Source organism: Rhamphochromis sp. 'chilingali', assembly GCF_963969265.1.
Source record: "Rhamphochromis sp. 'chilingali' genome assembly, chromosome: 6".
NCBI classification, from domain to species: Eukaryota; Metazoa; Chordata; class Actinopteri; order Cichliformes; family Cichlidae; genus Rhamphochromis; species Rhamphochromis sp. 'chilingali'.
In genome coordinates, this window is record NC_137933.1 from 27258615 (window position 1) to 27284563 (window position 25949).

The 25949-nt window shown below is 36.8% G+C and overlaps 1 protein-coding gene across 1 annotated transcript; it reads left to right on the forward strand.

The window, feature by feature from the left end:
* Positions 1 to 331: 331 nt before the first annotated feature.
* Positions 332 to 24520, forward strand: chs1 (chitin synthase 1). Its single transcript, XM_080885040.1, has 35 exons — positions 332 to 465; positions 626 to 706; positions 6855 to 6990; positions 7681 to 7866; positions 8323 to 8524; positions 9409 to 9569; positions 9698 to 9773; positions 10554 to 10666; positions 11202 to 11382; positions 11713 to 11806; positions 12053 to 12149; positions 12368 to 12489; positions 12988 to 13083; positions 13764 to 13928; positions 14024 to 14171; positions 14960 to 15025; positions 15116 to 15291; positions 15500 to 15558; positions 15868 to 16068; positions 16176 to 16344; positions 16537 to 16652; positions 17844 to 18023; positions 18118 to 18222; positions 18327 to 18444; positions 18947 to 19028; positions 19103 to 19338; positions 19607 to 19707; positions 19864 to 19945; positions 20116 to 20269; positions 20437 to 20541; positions 20853 to 20963; positions 21133 to 21270; positions 21408 to 21487; positions 21814 to 21880; positions 23406 to 24520. The coding sequence occupies exons 2-35, from the start codon at positions 660 to 662 to the stop codon at positions 23481 to 23483; spliced, it is 4248 nt and encodes a 1415-aa protein (XP_080741166.1). The 5' UTR covers positions 332 to 465; positions 626 to 659; the 3' UTR covers positions 23484 to 24520.
* The last annotated feature ends 1429 nt before the right edge of the window (positions 24521 to 25949 follow it).

The following is a 25949-nucleotide window of genomic DNA, read 5'->3' on the forward strand; positions in this document are numbered from 1 at the left end:
TACAGCAACCTTTGGTCGTGGTTAAATATCGTCTCCTGCGAAATCCACACAAACTTCCTGGTTTCCATAGCTTTCATAAACTATGATCATCAGAGCACATACATGCGGGGGTTGTGCCTTACTGTCTATATGGGTGTCACTTTCATAAACTGTGATAAGGCACAAAATAAATCAGATGTACAAAGGACAAACTCCCTGACAGACCAACGGAGCGAGGCAGCTGGGTCAGGCCAATTATTAGCATAGGCATTTCTAAATTGAATTTTACACCTGTGTGGAGTCTTGATTTGGCATTTCACATCATTTTATTGATGTTTTACTTCATTTTAAAACAGTAGCTGGTGTTTGATTTTGTATTTTATTTTTTATTTTGGGTTGACACTGAAGGCAGACTTTTTCAAGAGCTTCAGCAGGGTGGATAGTTGGACACTTAAGAAAAGATTTAATCATAGGGCAGTTATCAAGGTAAAGAATCTCTATGTTTTACATTTAAATATGTGTCGATTAAGTCAATGCCAATATTGTTTAAAGATTTTTTTTTTTGTCTATGTCCTGAACATGGTTTAATTTAAAATGCGTGCTATAAAGCCAGTTTTTTAAACTATCTTTAAACGATCTATTTTAGGTTCCTGGTTGATGCAGTGGAGTAAACAAGAAGAATGGAGGATCTGAGAGAAAGAGGAAAGAAACGAGAAGGAAGGCACAGGTAAAAAATCTTCAAGAGTGTGTGTTGCATCATAAAGGTTATGTGGTTTCATTTCTGCTTTAACTAATGGCACAGATGTGAAACTGAGCATAATATGTGACATGAGAGGAATTTAAATATGGAAATCACATTTATATGAGTGACAGGCCACGAGTCCACCAACCATGCTTTGATCTTAATTAACCTGCTTGATCAAATACATACAATGGAGGAAGAAAGCGGTCTTGCAGACACTTTCTTTCTAGGCAGTAGAAATCCATCTTCTCCTCTGGGTCTTTTATGCTTTGTGACCCATGCGGTGTTTAATAAAACTGGCTGTGTGCTGTGGAAGCATGATAACTTGCGGTGGGAGGAAAAAAAGAAGGAAAATATGAATAAAAAAAAAGAAACAATTTCACCTGATTAAATCAAAAGTAACATCTGTATTGATAGGGTGACATAAAAACAAGAACACAAATATTTTAGAAACATCTCAAAAACGTGTTTAAAATGAAAGATTGTATTGTTATTTATTAAGCCATAAAAACGAAATTCATGTTGAATTACCAAATAGCTCGCTGGACTTCTCTGAGAAGTCGGAAATTAATTCAGTATAACATTTAACCACTAAAACTAATTTTCTATTCAGGAATGGAAGGAAATGACTGTAATTTGGCCTTTTAATCAAAAAAATAATAATGTGCTTTAAAAATATCATTTTGATTGCAGAGCTTGAAGATAGTGGTGAATTAACCTTTACAGAAACATTAAAAATGTGTTTAGTAATTAGCAGTACTGTTAATTTAGGATATCTGTGGCATCTGTGGTCTAATAAATTTCTTTAGCGCTGTATCTTTGCATTTTCTCCTTCCCTTATTATCGAAATTTCGGAATCGTGTGTAACGTAAGCTTTTTGGTTTTAGTCTATGTTCACTGTAAAAACATTGCCTCTGATTTATTTCTACCACAGGAACTTACTGAAGTCAGACAGTTAGTGAATTTGTTTCCTAAATCAGGGTCAGCACATGTTATTCTTTAACTGACCAAGCTGCAGCAGGAACGTGTTTCATGTCATCACGGCGGCTTTAAAGTTGTTTCCTATTTGCTGCGCTGAGAATGAGACAGAAATACATTCAACACCACATGCCACTTTGAACCAGGCAGCTATTCAATTTCCTGTCCCTGGATACGCTATCCAGTTTTATTAACCTCTTCATCATTGTTAGGAGGTTAATTGTTGGTGAGATATGTGTTGGTAATGGATATTACATATATATATATTATTTTTCACCATAAAGTATTGTGTTACCAGGTTTCCATTTGATATAATTCACAGCCAAGAAAACAGTTAATTTGTTCTGTGCACTGCTGTGCTTCGCTTTATTGCTGTAGCTGATATCATCTCCACTGTTACTGCCTGCTGTTAGGGCCTCCATTTCAAATGTTAAATACACGCTGAAGTTGTAATTAAATTCTCCATGTAGGTATATCTGACACAAAAATTATGACACTGTCTCTGAGTTTAGCTTTTTTACACCACCCTTGTTGTGATTATGAAGTTATAAAGAAAAATAAAACAATATTTTATCAGCAACTTTTGATTTGAAAGCCTCTAAACTTCCACTAAACTAAACTAAAGCTAGGAGTGGTGTCTATAAAGTTTTTAAATATTAACTACTTTTATATAAATCATTGCAGTTAATTGTTTCCCAATTTATTAAATGTTACGCAACTTTAGAGAGTAATATAACTTGACTAGAAGGTCACAGCAAAGTGAGCCAGTGCACCAGTTTCCAAACTCCTAACATATGGCAGCCAAACTGTGTGACAGTTTTAATTTTTAATGGGGAAAAAAACCTTACTGAAATAAAAGATTTTTGAGCTTTAATGGGCCATGTAATCGAGTGCACTCTTAAACAGGGGTACGCCTCATGACATTATGATGTGATGGAGCCAAGTTGAATCTGGGTGATTACAGTCTGCAGATAATCATACAGTGTGATAAGTAAATATTGTAATCTGAAGTTTGTTGTCATAGTGAGTCATTCTTGTAAAAACTTTTTGAGTCTGGGGAACTGAAGTCCTTTCCTGATTTTGCTGGTCTTTTCAGCACAAATTGCTCTTCATATAAATCTACCTCACTGACTGGATTACCAAGGCTTCGAGCTGCGTCTTTCCACTGTTACCATCTTGGTGTTTTTGGGGGTGTTTTTGTTTTTGACTAATAACCTGTGATCGACAAAGCTTTGGATAATGCTCCTTTTTTTATAGGGTTAGGGATAATTTACAAAAAGAACTTGAATCAAGTTCCTCCATAAACTCATAAGGAAATGATTTACTGACGTCACAGAGCAAAGGAGCTGAGAGCTATTTTTTTAAATACCTCTCCAGAAAGCAGGAAATCTTTTTCGAATAGTTTTCACCATAGGGGGCCGCGGTGGCGTATCCTAGTGAGCTTTGGGTAGAAACATCTGAAAAGTTAAATTTCTTCCATCAATATCGTGTCTAATGAAGACTCACTAGTTTCATAAATACACAAAAAAATAAGTAGCTTGTCTGCTCGTCACTTGCCATTGGGGGAAAAGCTAAAGACAGCAGACTTTTGTTTTCTCACTGCTTTTAAAAAGTTAGATTATCCAGTATATCGATATCAGATTTTTTTACTTCCTAAAAACTGCCACTGTCATTTATCCTAAAAATCCAATAGTTATCAAGCGTCACATAATAATAATAATAATAATAATAATAATAATAATAATAATAACAGCTATAGTGCAATATCATTAGTCCTTATATAACAACCTTCTGCCAGCATCAATCCATTTTGTACTACACCTTGACTTAACAGTATTTCAGTTGCTATGGCAAAGCCAGAGATCACAGTGTAGCATAATCTCAAGGTAAAAAACCCACACCCTGATAATTATTCTGCACTCTGTATTAATCATCGGGGTGGCAGAGATGGTGACGTTTAATGTGCCAGGAAACACAGATATCGAGTGTAATTATGGCCAAAGGGTTGCTTGAGAATCTCTTAGCTTAGATGCCTGTTTGCGTGCCAGTCACATTCTAATCTGGAAGCACCAAAACCATACACTGTGCCTTTCATGCTAAAAGCTTTTGCTATATTTCACACTGACAAGTGACAATCACTGACAAAAATAAACACAGACCCCCCAAAAATGGGTAAAAAGAGAGAGAGATGCAGCGCACTGTTGAAAGAATACTGTTCAATAAAAACTGTACTCTGACCTTTGCGATGAACTGAGGGCTTTGGCAGATTTGTAGATAACAGAGGATTCTTCATTTTGTGCTGTAACCAACACCCAACAGACCATGATCACAATCAGCAATAGTTTGAGGTATAAAATGTAAAACTCTTCACTTAATTCCTTGTTACAGGCTCATCCATTGACTATGCACCCATGGTTTATCACATATTCATTTAAAAACGTCCCTGCAGTCAATTTGCACCTAATAAATGTAGTCATGACCATACAAATGTTAAAGTATCATGATAAGAAACAGTGCTGTGAAAACCTCGCCCCCCTTCCTGTTTTTCAGGAATCAGGAAGATAATTAAATACAATACAATACAACTTTATTTGTATGGCACATTTAAAAGACCAGCGGTACACCAAAGTGCTTTACAATAAAAACAGGAAAATTAAGACATTAAATAAAAGACTATTAACAAAGTACCACATATGTCATCAGGTTAAGGGCACTAATTATACGGCAATAGAAGGGAATATAAGAACAAAGTACTAAGAACAGATATAGCTAAAAGATAAAGTACATAAATAAGAAATTGAACCAAATATAAAATAGGGACACTAACTAGATGGAAAAGCTATGTTGAATAAATGAGTTTTTAAACGGGATTTAAAAGATAAAACGGAGTCTGACGCACAGAAAGCGATAGGAAGGTTGTGCCACAGATTCGGTGCAACCAGGGCAAAAGCACGGTCACCCCTAGATTTAAGCCTAGAGCTAGGCTGAGCCAGGAGTAATTGGGCTGAAGACCTGAGGGCGAGCCCAGGGACATATAGACTAAGAAGATCAACAAGATAACGAGGGGCTAAATTATTTATAATTTTAAAGTTGAGCAACAATATTAGTTAAAGTAATTAACTGTGATTAACCACATTTTTGGGAAACCTGAGTTCAGTTTGATTAGCCCTGCCAGGCAGCCTTGATTACTGACAGACCTGTGGAATCAAGAAGTCACATAAACAGAACCTGTGTGACAAAGTCTCTGACATCTATCGGTCTGGCAAGGGTTACAAAGCCATGGATTCCCATGAACCACAATAACAGTTATTATTCACAAAAGGAGAAAATTTGGAACAATAGTGGCAGGCCCACCAAAATTACTTCAAGAGCACATGGACAACTCATGAATCCAGTACAACATTTAAAACAACAAACAGGCTCAGGGAGGGGCGGCCATCTGCTGCGACCGGATAGGGTGACAGAAGGAAAACAGGATAAAAGACATGCTGTGAAAGAGAGACGGGGATTAATAACAAGTATGATTCAATGCAGAGAGGTCTATTAACACATGTTGAGTGAGAAAGGTGACTGAAAAGGAAAAACTTATCATGGGAATCCCCCAGCAGCCTACACTTATTGCAGCAAAACTAAGGGAGGATTCAGGGTCACCTGATCCAGCCCTAATGGGTGAATCCTGCTCTCTACCAGAACTTTCTGACGTAGAGTGTCTGGCCCTCAGTTTGTGCCATGAAGCTCAAGTTCACTTGGGTTATGCAACAGGGCAAAGATCAGAAACCACACCACCAAGTCCATCACTGAGTAGCCCAAAGAAGGTCTTGGTGTGCCCTAGTCAAAGTATGAACCTAAATCCTACTTAGATTTTTTGGCATGAATTTAAAAAGGCCATTAGTGTTTAAAAAATGTAGGCTGAATTAATACAATTCGGCAGAGACAAATAGGACAAAATACCTCCATAGCAACGAGAAAGACTCAGTGCCAGTTGTTGCAAATGCTTGATTGCAGCACTTGCTGCCAACTGTTGTGTAACCAGTTGTTAGGTTTAGTGGACAATTACTTTTCTCAGATAGGGCTAAGTTGGTTTGGAGAACTTTTTCCCTTAATAAATGAAATGATAACTAGGGCTGTTTGATATACCGATATATATCGGATGACGATATAAAAACATCTATTTTAACCTATCGTTTGTTTCGTGGTGTCGTAAAATAAACTGTTTACAGCAATATTTTTTCATCGTTTTGATGGCCACTGTAGTGGCTATATTAATTTCCATGAGTTCTCGCTTTCTCTTATATTTAATATAACCACACTACTGACTATCAAGCGCCTGTTTTTACGTGTTGTCGATAGCAACAACGACAATAAAACCATCGCGTGGCTCCGCTGTCCACTTATTTGTTTTCTACATAAACCTTTCACAATAAAGCTCAAGATCCTGTTGAGACTTTTCAAAATAAACTGAATCACGTGAAAGATTATGCAGAGAGTTTACGGATGAGAAGAAAAAAAAAAGAGCCGTCAGGTGCTAAAAAATTAATCTTAGACTCAAACTTTGAAAGAAAATGGTGGCCATTACAACTTATGTCTAAAAATGTATAGTTTCATGCATTGGTTAAAACACTCGAATCCAGGTAAAGGACGGAAAAAGTGGAAAAAGTTCACGCAAGTCGAATTGCCCAAGATTCACAGAATTTGCAGAAAATATTACATTTTTGTGATTTATATCGTTGTCAGGACGATAAATGTCTTATATCGGGATATGAGATTTTTGTCATACCACACAACCCTAATGATAATTGATAAATAAACGAAATCATCGTTTAAAAACAGCATTTTTTATTTACTAGGGTTGTCTTTGTCTATGTTTTTTTTTATGACGATCTGAAACTTTTGAGGATAAAGAAAATATGCACACACAAAAGACAAAAAAAAATCAGGAAGGGCACTGCGCTGTAGTTCAATATCAGTAAACTGAGACAGCTCAGTGTTTTCTCTTTCACATAGATGAAACTAAAAGATATTTCTACTCTATTATTAATTCTCTGTCATCCTTCAACTGACTTTAATAGATTATTAGGTAACCATTGTTTTAGTACATTATTAAACAGTCGTTCTAGTTTTCTGTTTTTATAGTCAACCAATATCTATTTTCCAGGGATACATGGGATCCATTCCAGCTGAACCCCGCAGGAGCTGAGAAGGAACAAAAGAGAAGATGTTTCCAGCTGGCTCAACATCTAGTGGCTGTTTTGGTGGGGTTAGCTGTCTTGACCACTGCTGTTGTTGCAAAGGTAGGACCATTTGTGAGTTTATCTTTTTCTCTCTGTGAAGTTATTCATCTGGTTACCACTGAGGCTGAAGTCCAAGCTCTGGCTAAAAAATGCTGACTTTGGACACAGCAAAATTGCCTCCAACTCCTCAGATTCTAGTATTTTCTTTCATAGACAGACACTTAAAAATCTGCATCTATGGCTTTGTTGTTGTTTTAGTGTTTTTGGTTTTTTTCTTGAAAGTGCTTTGGATTATTTTGATTCATTTGATCACCACTGAACAGTAGTATTGCTTTCTTAAACTCTGAGTCTGTACTGTGTTCCATATATGGAAAATAAGACCACTGTGTACTGTATTAGAGTCTGACTGATATATTATATTAGAAATTTCCCAATTCATGTTGCATAGTTTATCCATCAGAGCGCACTCTGCAAATCAATTTATGTTTTGTATGTCTAAAAAACTCTTTCAGGCATTTCAGCAAAGAACGCATCGTGTGAAAAGTACAAATCATGTGACAACAAGCTTATCTGTCTCTGCCTGCCTGATCATAAAGTAACACGAAGAAGATTCATGCTATTTATGAGAGGACAGAGTTTACAGTACTGAATGCCTTTGTACCCAGCACTCTCTTTACTGGGATTCCCCATCTAGTTCCTATTCCTGGAAATAGAATTTTCTTAACACACAATGATCATATATCCTTTCAGGGCTCCCTGCTGGTGTTGTCAACATTGTCCAGTCCAATGTCCCGGCGCACCCCAAAGGAAAAACAGTTCTACATGCTGATGATGATGTTCTGCCTAGTCTTCCCCAACGTCCTGGTCTTTTTGAAATCGCTGTGGCGATGTTCCTTCAAGACCTTTGTACCACCCAAAATGAAGATCATGGCATTTGTATGTTTTTCTACATATTTTTAGTTTATGTACCTATAACTAGACAGCAGAAAAATGTAAAATTACAAATCGTTACAGACAAACTTAGTAATAATGTTTTTTTTGTTAATCTTTGGCACAAAGTAGGTCCCATTGGGCGCAGTTAATTAATCATGAGTTTATCTTCTAATAGTATTTTCAACAAAATGCTATAAAGAGAATTTTGTCTTATTCTTATTTATGTTGTTCTTGTTTGTGTATTTATTGCCATTTCTGTAAGAATTATACAGACGATAACAGAAAGGTTTATTTAGGTCAAAAGACAGAAAAGAAAAAAAAGTAAAATGTACATTTGATGGTAATGATACAAATTAATGGTGAATATAAAGTATTTTTAATGGCTTCTATTTCCATGTCCAAAACCAATAGAAACACTGCATAAGTGAGGACATCTTTCTGGTTTTGTGTCTTTTCCAGATTTGCCTCATTGAGGTCCTGGTCTCTCTCGGTACTTCAGTCCTCGTGCTGGTGGTTATGCCTCAGTTTGACGTCCTGACTAATCTCTTCATCAGTGGAGGAGTCTGCATTGTGTCTGCAATTATGCAGATAATATTCAGACTACAGCGAGATAACTGGAAAATTGTGTTCCCAATCTGCTCCCTCATACTCACCTCTATTGGTAACTCCTTTTAAATTAGCTTCTATGTGCAAGCTTGTTTCCCTGGCTTTCTTTTTAGCTTTGTCCCCTGAACATTCATAGATTCGGTGTGGTGAAAACACAAAAAACCGAGAGCCGCTCTACAAAAATTAAATATAATATAATCCTTAATTACATTTTATGATAATTAGCTCACAGCAGGTATAGTAGGAGGTTTAACAGTCATGTTGGCAAACCTTACCTGCTCACAAATTAGGGGTAGGGAGTGAATGAAGCAGAAAGCAGTAGAGTCGACAGTTATTTTCTTAGTTCTGTACGTCACTCGTTTCTCCCAATTGTTTGAACACTTCTCAATCAAGGTTTGTGTTTTCAGGCTTTGACTGAACTGATCTGCTACTAATTGTCTGTCAGCTCTTTTAAACTATCATTCCATTGTTGTCTTGTTCATCCAATTCTGACACAGTAATTCTGTCACCCTCATTACAACAACTGCCTCATATAAATGATATAAAACGTCTTAACTGCCAAAACAACAACTCTGTCAAGTTTTGATGCTTAAGATTCAAATCTAGCACCAAGCTTGCAAGCTCCAAGTTACATGATTGATTTAAAAAAAATATGGTGTATAAAAAATGTATAAATATTGGCAAACTTATATTAAACTTTGCCAAAGTTTCAAGTATTCGGAAAAAAGAGAGAGAAGGTACCTCAGAATGAGATAAATAGGGATTATTTTGTAATGAAGAGTCCAAGAATAATATTATGGAGCTGAAAATGTGAGTGATAGGTGTGTTTTTAGGACATTTGGATAGACAGTGGATACAGCGTATTCCATATACACTGTATCTACTGATATAAGAGAAAGTTTAGATATGCATTTATTAACTGACTAACTTGACCAACAGGTTACTGCATGCTGGGAATTGACTACTATGTCCGTGTAACGTCATATGTGGACAGACAGGGTTCTGACTGCTATATCTACGTGGCACTTGGAATTTTCTCTTCCCTCCTTGTCTCGTTGTGCTGGTGGGAAAATTCACTACAAGCAACCAACCGCATGCAGGTACGCTGTTTTTCTATAGTGGAGCTTCAGCTAGCTTGCATTCTTCCAAGTCTGTATGTTTATGATAAGGAAACTTTTTTTTTTTTTACACGATCACTGAGGATCTTTTTTCCTCTCTTATCCCACAGGATACGTTGTCACAACTGGATGGTTTCAGAGACTTTGTGTTTGTCATCAGCAGCATTCTGAGGATATTAGTGATAGGTAATTATTTGCCATCAATGTCTGTATTGACGCAATGAATGGAGAGGAGAAAAAAAAACATGCTGGCAAAATTACACCCACTCTGCACTGGACGCGTGATGAAAAATCTAATTTCCCACATTCGCACTGGAGAACAAACAGATTTCTGTGATGTCAGGGGTGCAGATGGATTGCAGAGGATGTTCTCCAGCTGTGATGAATTCTTCAGTTGTTGTTTTCAGTATTAGTAAATCTAGGTTTTCTATTCTGCACAATAAACCACTATTAATATGTTCTCTTTTATTTTTATTTATTTAAAATCCAATGTATTTCTTAACTTGTAAAATTATTATTGCAAATGTTCTGATACATGGGCTGATTTTTATAAAGTGTTTTTTCTACTGTAACTAAGCACTGCAAGCTAATGACCCAGTTACACCCAAATCAGGGGTCAGGGTTCAGTATCTTGCCTACGGATAGTTAAACGCAAGCTTCCGATTGGTAGATGACCCAATCTACAGAACAGTGCAGATTTATGTTATCTGTACTGTATCTCTGTACACGTTGCAGATTAAATTGTTTCTTCTATCACTGCAGGAATTTAAAACGTTACCACTCTTATTATTTACAGTATTTTTTTAAATCAATGTATTTCTATACCATAACAATATTTACTTGACCACAAACAAAGAACAGTGATAAAAAATAGTTTCATTGTGAACTAAATGATTTGAGTGAAAGAGGGGTGCATTTTTAAATGTGGCAAGCATGTAAAATTAAAATTGTTTTTGTCTGTTCTAGGGGCCGTATACCTGATCTACCACAAGCTAATTGCGAAAACCATCATATGGGACAATTTTATCCTGCGTGACGGAGAACTCCTGAAAACAGGACTAGTGTTGTTTTTCTTACAAGTAAGTAGAAGGAAGAGAGCATGCAACATGTATTAAAATTACTGTAGGAAGACTAGATGCCATAAATGTAGAATCTGATTTATCACTGCATGTAGCAGACAAAACTGTGTCTGATGGTGATTTAGCAAAAAGCACTTTTTCCCCATTATTGCATTTGATCATTTTCTTTTTATGGCTCTCAGCAGGTTTAGTCTAGATTAATTACTTAATAAGACAAAACTTACTTAAACCAATCAAATCTCATTCACACAGACTCTTTAGCAGCCGCAGGTTTAATCAGTCAGGGGTCTCTGTATCCACTACTTACTTGCCCGAGGCATGATAATGATCACATGTTCCAATTATGATCTGAGTTTTGAAGTGTAAAGCACTTTTTTGCACTTCTTTCTTACTTTTCCACAAAGAATTGGTTCAGAAACATATTTTAATGGTGGTAGGATGGTCTAACGTGTAAATTAAGTACATTACAATCTTAATTTTGTCCTTATGACTGTAAATTAGGCTTAATAAATATTGCCCTCATCTTCTGTCTCAGGCCTTCTGCTCAGCAGCCTGCCACTGGTTTGGAGTTGTGGCCTGTAAGATTCATTCTGTCAGGATGAGTTTTGCCCTTCCTCTATGTTGCACTGGACCTGCAATGCTACTGCTGGGAATAGTGCTGTTCTTTACACTGGGATGGAAACTGGATAATGGGACAAAAGCAGAAAGCATCATAGGTGAGTTTTTCCTTTTTCTTTATTCTTTTTTTTAGGTCAAGACAAATTGAACTACCTTCATAAAAAATTCACTTGCAATAAGTTTTGCATTCAGTTTTTAATTGTTTAATGAGTCGCTTCAGCACAGGGGAGTTTCCAGGAATTTTAACGTTGTTTCCACTTAAGTAGCTCAATATTTTCATCATGAAAATACACTTTGAAAAAATACACCATGACTCCTCTGATGCACTGTATCATTTATATGTATAAATTGTTATAATTATAAATAAATTAGTTATTTAAACTACATGTAATAAAGCTAAAAAAAAAAAAATGTTTGTTTTATTGCAGAATTTTGTGACAAGTTGCTCTATCTGAACTCCAAAAACACGTCTGCGGTCTTACTCGAGCTTACTAGGAGCATGTGTCGGACTTCACTAAACAGGTGTGTTTGTATGCTGAGAAATGTGTTAATGAAACGTAGCATGTGAGTTTTTCAAGTCACTAATTCTTCTTACACTTCAAGCAGCCTGGTCATTTATAATTTTTTTTTAATGCGAATAAAATGGAAGTATTTATTGTCCAACCTCATCTGCCATGTCCTATAGCAATATATTAAGTACAGATATCTTCTGTATTTCTTATCTTTGCACACTTCACTCAAAATATTTATTTACCATTTGATTGACAGCCACTACTTTCAATGGCCTTTTGCCATGCTGGCACTGGAGGGAGTGTGCATGTGGTCAGGCCTCGTCACATGTACCTACTACGTATGGAAGATCAAGGTATCAGAAAAAAACACAGCGCATATGCACACACTTTCACTCAATTGGCTGTGAGAAGATGTATGCTTTAAATGAATTCAGTCATTTCTTTATTTGGAAGTTTTATTTTAACTCCCAGAAAAGCCACACCACAACATATTAAAGCATATTGTTTTTGAGATCTGATTTTTTTAAAAATGACATACACTTAAATAGCTTTGTGGTTCACCTTCCATTAGGTCCAGCGTATAGAAAGAACATCTCAGCTCTTTGTTCGTCGATTGTATGAATCTGCTTTCATTGACCTGTCTCTGCTACTCAACACCAAGATGAAGGTTCCAAAAGCCAAAACCCAAGAAAGGTCAGTGTGATCTGAGAATAGCTTCCCTGTTGAACATTATTTCAGTGTGGCCATAAATTAACCTAAAAAAAAAAAAAAATCAATCATAATGGGTGATAACTTTTCAAATGCAGTAGAGGCACAGACATTTCTTCAACAGGAAAGGCAGTATGCAATTATGCAGTGAATAATTTATTTGAAGTATAGGTAGAAAAAAATGCATTTGAAGTTGAGTTCATGCAAACTGTGTCGCTAGCAGAGCACGTCTCAGTGTAAAGACATACACACAGACATGACCCAAAAACAATTGATGTTCATCTACGACCTCAACAAAATTGGAAACTCGCTTATTTGCATCCCCAAATTCACTGCAGCTGCACATGTGGCACATTTTATGAAGCCATTTCCACAATGGGTGTATAACATTAATGAGCCTCCATAGCAGATGCTTCTAAGATGTGCGTGTTCACAGCATGAAATGTTTAAAAATTCTGCTACAACTTCTCCTCTCCTTAACAGCCATGATGAAATGCAGAAGTGTGTGATCTATCTGTGCGCCACCATGTGGCATGAGACCTACGACGAGATGCTGAAGATTCTCACCTCCATGTTCAGGTTAGAGCCAGTACCTCTGAAAACATCAGGGGCCAGACAAATAAATAAGTGTAGGCACAAAAACATGCATGTGCATACCCCAGTCACTATGATGAGAACTTCTTATCACATTTCTTATCATTATATATTTTATCTGCACATACAGACATAAAGTAGATCAGGCTGCATACAAATCCACAGTGACTGAGATTTAACAACAAGCATGCTTAAGCACGGCTTTATAATTCTGATGAAAATAACGAGTTTGAGTTTAAAGCATCTAGCCCCAGGTGTACTAGTATCACATACACAGCGTGGGTTTAATTTCTCTTTTACATATCATTAAAGAGCAATATAACAGCGTATTAAAATATGGGTTTGATTTACCTCCACCTGTTTAATTTCGCACCAGGCAGGTGTCAGTACACAGGTGAAATTTTTAACCAGAGAGGCATTTAGAGCCTCTCAGTCTGATGTAAAGTGGTTCTTAAAAATGTAAATAAAAGGTCAAATTCATTAGCTTATGACCTAATATATTCAAAGGCCTAAAATGCCAAGTGTTTGGGCTGCTTAACATTTAAAAAATGCATTTTCCTGTCATTCTTGTTATTTCCTGCTGTGCACTGACTGTTCACACTTAAAAATAAGACCTAAATGAAAAGGCTTTTGCTGTGTTATACAGTCATCTGTTATTGTTTCAGGCTGGACCGTTATCGAGGGGATCCAAAGGAAGATCACAAGGACTGTTTTGACTTTGAGTGTCACATTTTAATGGACGATGCCTTCATGACTGACGATGACACAAACAAGAGGCTGGTTAATAGTTATGTTAATGACTTGATCCATGTTGTCATTGAAGTTTACAGGTGAGATAACCCCACAGTTAAATATATGTGTGTACATCTGCATGTCTCTCTTTATCCATCTTTCAAACTGATCACCTACACATCCCTCCGTTCAGGGTCTTCACCAACAAAGAGCCTGACGATGTGTCGATCATTGAGACTCCCTACGGTGGCAGGTTGATGTTTGTTCTGCCAGAAGGGAACATGCTCTATGTTCACCTAAAAGACAAACTACTCATCAGGAACAAAAAAAGATGGTCCCAGGTACAGATTAGCTGTGAAAGTTTCTATCTCTATATCCCTATTTATGTGTATGTGATTGTGAAATACACTAAAAACCAAGTTCTCTCACTCAAACATGCAGACTTGTTTTCTTTTTTCATGTATTGGAATTGTATGAGCTTGAATGGACCCATCATGTGTATGGTCTGATTCTACTATTCTATAACCTCACACAGTGGGACGGGTTCTTCAACACTCATTATTATTACTCAAATGTGTCAAAAATATATGTTTTACTCAAAAAACTATTTACTATTGAATATGGGATAGAAAAGCAGCAACTCCAAAACTAGATATTTATATATATATATATATATATATATATATATATATATATATATATATATATATATATATATATATATATATATATATATATATATATCTCTTAGGCATGAAAATAAATGGCTGAAATCATTTCAGTGCTGTTCAGTATTTCAAAATAAGAAACTGTGTTGCTCTATTGTGCTGCATGCCATTATTAATAATGATTTGGACTGTAGTAAATATACTGAGATACTGGAAGTGCTGTTAATTAAATGTGTGTTCAACTCTAATTGTAAATGTATGAAAATGCTTAGTTAAAATTTAAAACATGCTTGCTAGTATTGCTGGTATAATCATTCTGTATTTTCTACCTGTGTGATAAAAGTTTAATTAATTTGACAAATCACCTCTGTCAAGTCATCTAGACTATTAAACAGTGAGTCTCCAAAAGGCTGTTCTTGGATTTTAACATTCAATACTGCTGCTTTTTTCTTTTTTCTTAGATAATGTACATGTATTACCTGCTTGGCTGGAAAGGCTACATTGTGAAGAACCCTTCAAAGATCCCAGTAAGACTTTTCAGCTGTTCGAGTCAACTTATTTTGGCATTGTGTATAATTTCTTATAATTTTTCAATGACCTATCTTTTTTTTTTTTAGCAATTGAATAACTTTTCCAGAGCCAGTTTGGTCTCTCTGGATAGTGAGACTTTCGTGTTGCCTCAGTATGACAACGACAACAAACGCAAGTTCATCTCAGACGACAACACGTATATTCTTGCTCTTGACGGAGACACTGACTTCCACCCTAAAGCTGTGATTCTGCTTGTAGACAGGTGAGCAGCAGAACAGTCAACTTCTTAAAATCTGTCATGGCTCAGTATTTACATCATTTTCCTCCATAAATCACTGATGCTATTGTAGACAACAAATACCACAAATACTCATTTTATGAGCTATTTAGTCATCCAGTTAGAAAGTGTCGATTTTAGTTATTGTTGCTTGTCAAACATGTCAATTTATAAAACATATTTGTGTTCACAGGTTGAGGATGTATGACAATGTAGGTGCAGCATGTGGTAGAATCCATCCTACTGGCATGGGTGAGTGGGCATTTCATATGTATTGCCACTGATGTATCATTAAATGTATTTCATTTAAAAAATAAACATTTAAAGAAAGCCTTTTGATAAACTGGAAATCGTGTATATTTCATAGGTCCACTCTAGTTCTTGACATTCCCTACATCAGCATTTAGTGGGATTTTTGCTTCTGCAGTGTTCTTTTAAGCTCTGTATATATGATGGACTAACTTAGAAACAACGTACTACATGTACTTTTTTCCAAATGCCTATTATTCTTCAACCTCCTTTGCTTCATCTCTCCTCTCATCTGCCTCTCTGCCATCCCAGGTCCCATGGTGTGGTACCAGAAATTTGAGTATGCAGTAGGTCACTGGCTCCAGAAGACAGCAGAGCATGTGTTTGGTTCTGTGCTGTGCAGTCCGGGATGCTTCAGTCTGTTCAGAGGGTCGGCCCTGATGGATGACCATGTTTTAAAAAGATACTCAACAACTGCACAAAGAGCTCAAGAATATGTGCAGTATGATCAAGGTTGGTAAACGCAACCAAAAGGATCAGTAGACTTTTTTACCTCGTCTAGTTTGTACTCTTAGTGTTTTGACATTTAAACTCTTGGTGTCTCGTGTGTGCTCTTCTAGGGGAGGATCGATGGCTGTGTACTTTGCTATTGCAACAAGGCTGGCGAGTCGAGTATAATGCTGCTTCAGATGCATACACCAACTCACCACAGGAATTTGAAGAGTTTTACAACCAGAGGAGACGATGGGGACCTTCAACATTGGCTAATACACTGGACCTTCTCCACAGGCTAGTGTTACATGTTATTAATAATAGCAGGGTTTCATTCTATAGCCATCCTGCTTTTTACTTAAAACATTTTTTAAAAAAAGAGAAAATTTTTCATTCTTAGTTTGATGGTTTCCTGGTTATGTTTGTAGGCTATAAATCCTACAAACACTTCTACTGCCATACTAACTCTTTTGTGGTTGTGAATCTTAGTGGTCCAGAGACAGTGAAGAGAAACGAGTCCATCTCAGGGATTTACGTCTTCTACCAGATGTTCACTGTTGGATCTTCTATCCTGGGACCTGCCTCTGTAACTCTCATGATAGCAAGTAGGTTTAAGTCTAGTTAATGACTCTAACACATTTATCACCATTATTCATGCCATTAAGTTGCAGTTTATCTCTTATCCTTTCAGCTTTCAAACACTTTTTTAGGTTTTGAAATATATAAAAAGTTCCGTTAGGGAAGTAAATCCTACAGATTCTCTCAGAAACCCGTGACTGTCTTTAAATTATGCTACTCTGCAACAAGGAAACAGAACTAAAGTAATTGAGCAAACACAACTACAATAGATATGGTATAGTGGTTTCATTTTAAGACCGCTCCCATAAAGTAAGCTGTATAATAACTTGTTTAAAGATTTGACTGAACCAAATTCAGATGCCTTACTTGTTCCTTATGGTGTCAATAAACTTAGTTTTATCACCGGCAAATGGAAACGCACAAGACTTGTTAAAATCCTTCTGATCCAGTTCACTGCATGTCACACATTAACATCTTTACTGTATGGTATAATCTTTGTTGCATGTCATTTTATGCAAATTCTTTATACCGCACTTACCAGAACTGGCGTTTACAAAGTTCCTTATTAGGGTTCACATTGTGTAGTATGGTAGACCACACTGATTTCATTGTTTCAATCCACTGTTTAGCACGTGAAATATTATTCTTCTATCATTTGTTTAAACTTGTCTGGGAAATGTTGCCATAATTAATTTATGTATTTATTTATTCTGAATTATGGCTTGGTGGCCTGTTTGAGGTCCTAATGACCTCTGACCATTGCCTACCAAATTCAAGTCTGGGCAGATGTTTGTGCTATATTTTTTTAATAGAAAATTGCCACATTTGTACTATTCCAAATGCGAATACCTGTATGCATCCACAAAAACAGTAAAAAGGACAAGAAAAAAAAGGATGAAACATTAATTATGTAAAGTGAGTTTAAAAATTTGAGTTCTCGTGGTTTGTAAAGATGTATCCTGGAAGCAAAACCTGGAACAAATATTTCTAATCTGAACTTTAATGCAGTCATTAATGCAGGTAACTACAGTGTGAACCACCAGTTTTCATTAAACACTTGGCTTAACTGAAGGCAGACTTAGTAATAACTTGTAATGGTAACTACAGGGAAATTCACTTTGCCAAGCCCATCTGCATTAATAATTTTTGTGCATTAATAACTTTACATCAGTCATTTATTTCTCCTTCTCTCCTCCCCCTCCATCTTTTCCTTCCAGGTGCTTTCCAGTTTGTCTTCAGACTCACTGGTACACTCTCCATCGTCGTCGCGTGCGTTCCCCCCGTGTTCTACATCCTCATTTGCTTTTTAACCAAGTCGAATACCCAAATAACCATTGCCGGCATCATGAGTGTTCTGTATGCATTCCTCATGACTGCGTCCTTCTTTTCCATCATTGGTGGGTAGAATCGTTTTTTGACTGTATGTTGTTGCAGTCTCATATCTTTCAAATAAATGTCCATTAAATGTGCAAATGCCTTTTTCTCTTTTAGGTGACATGGTGATTCAGAAAACCTTCTTGACCCCCACTGGATTGTTTTTGATTTCAATGGCAATCATGTACTTGATAACAGCTTTACTCCACCCTGAGGAGTTTTGTATGTTCATTATTATTGTTCTAAGCATTATTTCACATTTTTTGTGTGATGTTGCTTCATGTCATGTGACATTTTTTGGCTTTGTTTCCTTTTCTTTCTTGCAGTCTTGATTATCTATGGTCTGATGTATTTCATCTGCATCCCCAGTGGATATCTCCTTTTGACCATCTACTCGCTGGTTAACATGAACAATGTGTCCTGGGGCACAAGGGAAACCAACAAGTAATGCATTATTTTAGACCACTGTTTGTTTAATTAATTATCATGAAATAGCAATAATATTATAGGGATCAAAATAAGAATGGAAAATTATAACAAATTCAAATCTCAAACAGAAATGTTGCATTTCCCCAAAACGCAACATTACTGTGTAAAGTTCATAAGATCTGAAGAGTCGGTGGAGGAGCTGCTGTGCTTACAGCCAGAGCTCTGGACCTAAAATGACCATATCAAGAATATCGCCTGTCTTTGACATCATAAGGATCGAAGAGTAGAAAAAAGCCTCAGCCTTTAGAGAAGTCTTAGCCTGAAAGTGTGTATATATAGTCGTGCAGAACTTTTAGCTGACCAAATCCATTAGTTCATCCACTTCCTGTTCCATATTTGACACTCATCCATGAAACAAAAACAAATAAGACAGCAGGGAATTGATTTTTTTTTTTTTAATCTTGTCATATCAATCACTCTTTGTGACCATACATCCTCATATCTGTCTGTCCATTAGGGGAGGTGTAGAGCAGAAGAAACTACACAATCTTCTCTGTGACAAAACCTGTAGATGCTGCTGCTGGGACATGAAGATACAGGTATGGTTACAGTTCCCGACATACCTGACAGCAGGTGATGGATGAATGGATTAATGAACTCTGTTGCTTTACAGATAACCCAGGAAACAGAGCGTCTGATATTTCAGCAGCTCGCGGGTCAGATTATACAGCACATCCCAGCCAATCCAATCACCCAAAACGAAACACCTCTACACCCAGCCTTAATGCTGGAGCCTCACACCAAACAACACGCCAAGAAAGAAGAAGCCAAGGAAGAGATTGCAAGACCTCTAGTTGATGATTTGAGGAAGAAGGCAGCAAAGAGCAGTGACCTGGGTTCCAGTAGCAGGTAGCGTTCTGTTGTTGTTGTCGTGGTTGTTTCTCCTCCTTTATTTGGTCAGTCATTTCTAATGTTGTTCGCTCACAGGCTGATCTGGCCCTATATAAATCAAATTGAATTTAATTAATTATTTTACCAGAAATCCAATATACTACTGGCCTTGAAAATAACACAGTTCCATTCAAGTCTCATACTGAACACAGCTGTTTATAAGGACAAAATGAGATGTGCGCTGGAATTAAGAAGCTCACAATAAGTGCATGTGTGCTGTGTGCAGTGACAATGGTGCTGAAAACAGGAGCATGAGTTCATCTGATGAAGAAGACAGTGATCATGATGATGACTATATGATTCGTGAGGCAGAGATTCCCGCCGCTGGTGAGAAGCACTCTAAATGCATTTAGGTCCTGAGTGCACCACACTGTAATTTCCAGCTATACATGTAGCTGTGGATCATTATATACTATACATTATGTAGCATATAAAACAGAGTAATGATGCTATCCGTGTGTGTGTGTTTTCATGTGTATGCAGACTGGGTGCACCCAGTGAAGGAAGAATTTCTGAAAAAGCTGACATACTTCAACATGAAGAGAAATCTACAAGAACAAATACGGTAAATAATAAACATCATCCAAGTATTTGCATGTTTTTGTTGTTCACTTGCAGGCATTTTTACAAGAATAATTAACATTTACACTAAAACTACGTTTGTGTAAGATGCTGTACAATTACCCCGATGGCAAAGCTGCAGTTGTGTAGTTAAACTGCTTTTGTTCTCCTCAGATATGCACTCCGTAACAAAGATTACGATGAAGTGTGCGAAGACTTGGTGCTGATGTTAACAGACACACTCAATGTAGAGCTCAATTCAGTGGGGCCTGAAGACGTTCTCTCAGACTATCAGCTGGAGGAGTTACAACTTGCGCTAAACAGACAGGTGATGACAACTTTGGTGTAAATAAAATAATGACATGTTGCTTTTAAAACAAAATGAAATTAATTTGAGAGGAAACCTGATTTCCAGAGTTTCTATTCTTCTGAAAACTTCTGAAAACTGCTGCTGCAGAAAATACATAACTGACCTGACTTCTCTCTGTGTCTCAGGCACGGCAAACCCTTAAGACCAATCGAATGGAGAAGTTGGAAAAGAGAGTAAAGCTAGCCATTGAGAAAACACTCGCTGCCCCACAAGTGCAAAAGCTAGAAGAGGTAAGATGTTTATTCAGCTGTCGGGTCTGTGAGATAGAGGTAGATACAAAAAGTTGTATTTAAAATGAGTATTTAAACACAGTATTACTACTTCACAATGCACGGTAGATGTAAATGTTTCTAAATTTTGCCGTTCGTTTTCAGTAATTAAGGTATAGTGAACAAAGCAACCGCCCTGAAATGTTATTCATTAGCAGATTTCTGATCTTCTAAGGAAAATAAAATTTATATTTGCTAAATGGAGTTAGTCAGTTAAAAAAGTGATCAATTAAATTTTTTTTATTGAACTGTGTGCATTTTTGTGTGTTTAGAATGAGAACGACTTCTGGAACAAGCTAATCGAGCGCTACCTGAAACCAATCACTCACTCTAAAGAACATCAGGAGGAAGTCAACAGAGAACTAAAGTCACTGAGAAACAAGGTCAGCACTCTGATGATGACAATGATAACAAATGAATGATCCCAAATCATTATGAAAAAATACTCTGATGCGTCAGGTTGCAGGTTGGGAGTGAAACCTTTAAAAACAATTATCCACTTGAAATGTGGCAAAACGAAATCAAATATTAAATTCTCTTACCTCTCCACAGGCCGTCTTCCTGTATTTCATCATAAACGTGCTCTGGGTGGTAGCTACTTTCTTCTTGCAGGCCATTGGAAATGATGTCATCAGCATCAGGATCCCAAAGTATTATCCCAATGGAACTAAAAGTGATGAATTCCTCAAGGTTGGGACCCACAACAGACACTCCTAAATGCATGTGCTGCAGTTAAAGAAGGATTGTGATTCTTTTTAAATAATTGTTTGAACTCCTGTAACATCTGATGTAATTAGTAATCCATTCTATTGCTCTTTTTCTGACAGGTGGAGCCTCTCACTTTGATGTTTCTGTTGTCTTTTGCTATTCTTCTCATTGTGCAGTTTCTGGCCATGTTATATCACAGGTAATAACATCATTTCACATTTAACTTTTATTTTTTTCCTCACAGGTTGTACTTTTTGACTAATTTAGTGACCTTGAAAATGAAGCAGGACAATCCAGCAGGCTTGATTGAGAAGCAGAGAAATTTAATCAAAGTTATTAATCTGGCACTGAATAACCCCACCCCCCACCCCCCCACCCCGCAATCATGAGCAGGGAGTCTTTGAGTTCTGTCTTTATGGAGAGTTATAATGGCTTTGTCCTTGTCACTGTTATCCATCGATTTCTTCATTTTCATTTTCCCACATTTTCCCCTCATGTTTCATCCTTGTGCCTTTTTGTTTTCAGAGTCTACACCCTGATCCATGTGGTGTCCTATCGCAGCTCAGAGAAAAACTACAAAGAGAAAGACGAAGTAAGTAATTACACTCAAAAGCATACAAATAATCATGAGGCTTGATTATGTTCGGCCACTACGTCACATGGGCCCCACACATACCGGCAGTAAAGCAAGAAAATCAAACTGCAGCCGACTTAACATGATTAAAACAACAAAATAAATGAAAGAATAACTGCACAAATCCAAACTTCACAAACGCTAAAAACATAATAGCAGCTACATCAGGCTGTCAGACATGACAACAAACATTAAAATGTCTTCCTTTCTTTTTTTAAATACAAACTAAAGTATTCAAATTAAGCCTGGAGCTTCACATAGTGCAGACCAACACAGCTGACGTTTAAACAGGTTTCACATACAGTACGGTTTAATCACAATATAGCAATTAAGTATTTGTTTTAATCGTTCTGTACATTTCAGTCGATTTACGATGAAATGAAATGTTTTCATCTTGCTAGGAACAGTTCAAAACTTACCAGGGCCACAATAATTAATTAATACTTGAATGAAAATAACTAACTAGTTTCCATATGATTTTCAACAAATAGATACATTTAAAAATAACATAACAACATAAAAATTGAGAGCTTTTGGGTTTTACTTGCTTTTTGTTAGTTCAGTTACTTTTGTGTCCCTGCAGGGAAAAGAAGCTATTAAACCATGATGAATTCTTTATAGACTGCAAAATATTTAAAATAGTTATTAATTATTAATAAAATGATTCGCATTTATAGAAGCATATGGCATTCGTAGACACACAAACGTGTTGTCTTATGACTTTGTTTCTTAATTAAGTGACAAAAAATGTATTTATGTAAACCAGATTCATAAATTATTAAAAAAGGTGAAAGTGGGTAATAATCAGTACTATACGAGAGAAACTGGATGTAACTGTAATGCACGTTTTTAATAATGCACCATTGTGAAAAATGTTATTAATACTTGTAGAACAAACATATATGAAAGAAGTATAAACTAAACTAAATAATGTAAACTTGTAAATTTTTTTTAATACTAAAGAAATCTTAAAAATCTGATGATCGTACATGATGCTGAGTTCTGACGAGTGCCCATTTCTGTTAAATTGTCTTTTTGGCATAAAGCTTTCCTTACAACCGTTACCTCTTAATAGCCAATTTGGGACGCAAAACTTTTCTAAACCAGTAAACATGAGGGGGCATTTGCAGCGCGCAGTGTGGATCATTAAAAGCATTTACTGGAGACGGAATTGAAACGTCTGGGGAGAATAACATCAGCAGATGTGGTTGAAGCAATCAGACCTTTAACTTAAGTAAAAGTAGCAATACAAGAAAGTATTAGTCCTATCAGCTACTGACACAGTCACGTTCAAGGCTAACAGTTATGCCACAGACGACGAATTTAGCGCATCAAACCATTCCAAGATTCCACCAGTGTGGTCTCAATGAAACCTGTTAACTGTCCATAACACTAATCCAGACACGGGATCTTCTCAAAGCTTAAAACATAGAGACTCCTGTATTTTGGAAAATGCTGATTGACCTTTTTCCCTGTCATCCAGGACGACACTGGTGATGACCACTTCATTATGGAGAACCCCGCACACAATGAAATTTTCCTGACAACTGAAGACCTGTAGTCAGAAACAAGAAGATGTAGCTGCAGAGACGCAACAACAAGCCGAAAGTGGCATCATTAGCAAGCTTTTTCCCACCTCAGGGCTGTTTCCTCCACTGTGGTTCATTTTCCTCAGGTTTCACTGTGCATTAAACACGGTACATTCTGGTCATGATCATAGCACACACTGTCACACAGTCCTTGTAGACATCCCATGTCTTTAGCTTTCCATCACAGGAAATAATTTACTTTTTATCTATTATGTAGCAGCTGTTTTGCCTCCCGGTATAATCCAGCAGGGGAGGCCAAATGGCACAGGGGAAATCAGTCAGAACAGATCCAATAAACTTTGTTTGTCATTGCACAATGAATTATTAACATGTGAGAATGGGACCTAACACAATAATATCAAAGGATGGAGTGATTTTAAAGATCGGCTGTTTAATTTTAATATAACTGCTTGTAAGATTGCTGTTTTTGCTATCAGAACTATAGTTGAATCCATCAGGTTTACTGATTTTGCATCTCACTATAAAACAGATTTTTTTTAAAAAGCTCTTTGAATAAGATGGATTTTAAGTTTACTGAAAAATCTGTGTAAATCCTGTTATTGTTCTTCTTCAACTATTGCATCCAAATCAATAAACCTACAATACTGGGCTAGATGTAGAGAGGAGTATAATATTTTCACCTGTCTGGGTATTTATGAAAAGTGTATATCTAAATCCTTGGTCAATATTAAAATATTGACAGGTACTTGAATGTGCAGGAAACAGTGCCAGTAATGCAATATTTGCACATAGACTGTTGTTAAGAAATTCTTTTAGTTTATTTTATATTGTGGTGTAATTAAACTGTGTTGCCCTTCCAATATTGTGTCAGTATATTGTGATTATGTTTGCCAAGTACAGCGATGCGCTAGACAAAGTGGACAAAATTGGTACAAGTAAATTAAAAAAAATATTGTGGGCAATAATATGCTTGTATTGAAAAAAATTAAATAACGATCAAACAAAATGTCAAGCTGTCTGTCAACGATATAACCTTACAACTTCTGATCTAACGATCCAATACAGTAAAATGAATATTTATGTACTGTGACTCAACTTTGTTATTTTATAGCAATGTTTGGCTCATTTAAATAATTAAACGTACATCATGCAGATTTCAGATTGTCTGTTTTTTGGTGTAATGCAGAGTTATAGTGTTGCTCTGGTTGTGTGCTGGGTAAAGGAACCGAATCAGTGGACTAACCCTGCAACGTTTAGTTCTGTGTACTTGTTTCTTCTCAGTGTGGTGTGAAAGTCTCACTGCACATAAAACACAGCAGAAACAAAACTGTTAATAATCCACCCGTGCACTTAGTATTATATTTATTTACCACATGCTTCATTAGGCCGACCTTGCTAGCACTGGGCTGGACCTCTCGGCATAGATTCAACAAGTTGCTGGAAATGTTCCTCAAAGATTATGGTCCACATAGCTGCACATCCATGATGTAAATGCACCTTTTTATAGATTCAAAGGTGCTCTATTGGATTGAGATCTGATGACTGGGGGCCATATTGAGATTATTTGAGCTTTGCGTGGTGCATTTTCCTGCTGCCGTGGTCACAAAGGAACAGAGGTAGGTTGCAGCATTTAAATGTTGCTCACTTGGCGGTCCAACGCATGCCAAAAAAACCATCACCTAGACCAGTGGTTCTTAACCTTGTTGGAGGAACCGAACCCCACCAGCTTCATATGCGCATTCACTGAACCCCTCTTTAGTGAAAAATAAAATGTGATTTTTTTTTACTGGTGCACAAAATGAGCCATGCATGTCATGGCGAAGGCTCTGCCGAACCCCTGAGACCGACTCACCGAACCCCTAGGGTTCGATCGAACCCAGGTTAAGAACCACTGACCTAGACCATTACACCACCACCCATAGCCTGAACTGTTTATACAAACTAAGATGGATCCATGTTTTCAAACCGTTTACGCTAAATGATGCATCAGAAATCAAGACTCATCAGTCTTTCAAGCTTTTGTTGCCCAGTTTTGGTTATTCTGTGCGAATTCTGGCCATTGTGATAGGAGTGGCTATCGGGGTGGTTATTACAGTCACTGCTGCCTTCCTATCAACTCTGGGCAGTTTGAGACCATTTCTCTCTGACCTAGCATCAACAAGGCATTTTCAATTGTAGAACTCACTGGATATTTTACTCTTTTTCAGACCATTCTCTGCAAATCAGAGATGATTGTGTGGAAAAGACACCAGTAGATTAGCAGTTTCTGAAATACTCAAACCAGCTTGTTTAGCATCAAAAACCACACCACATTCAAACTTATTTGAATCTCCATTCTCATGCCCAGTTTAAACTTCAACGGGTCATCTTGAAAATTTCTACGTGCCTAAATGCACTGAGATGCCTTCTTACCACTAGTTAATTAGATACTTTACTATTGAAGTGCTCAGTGAGTGTAGTTTATTGCCAGTCTGATT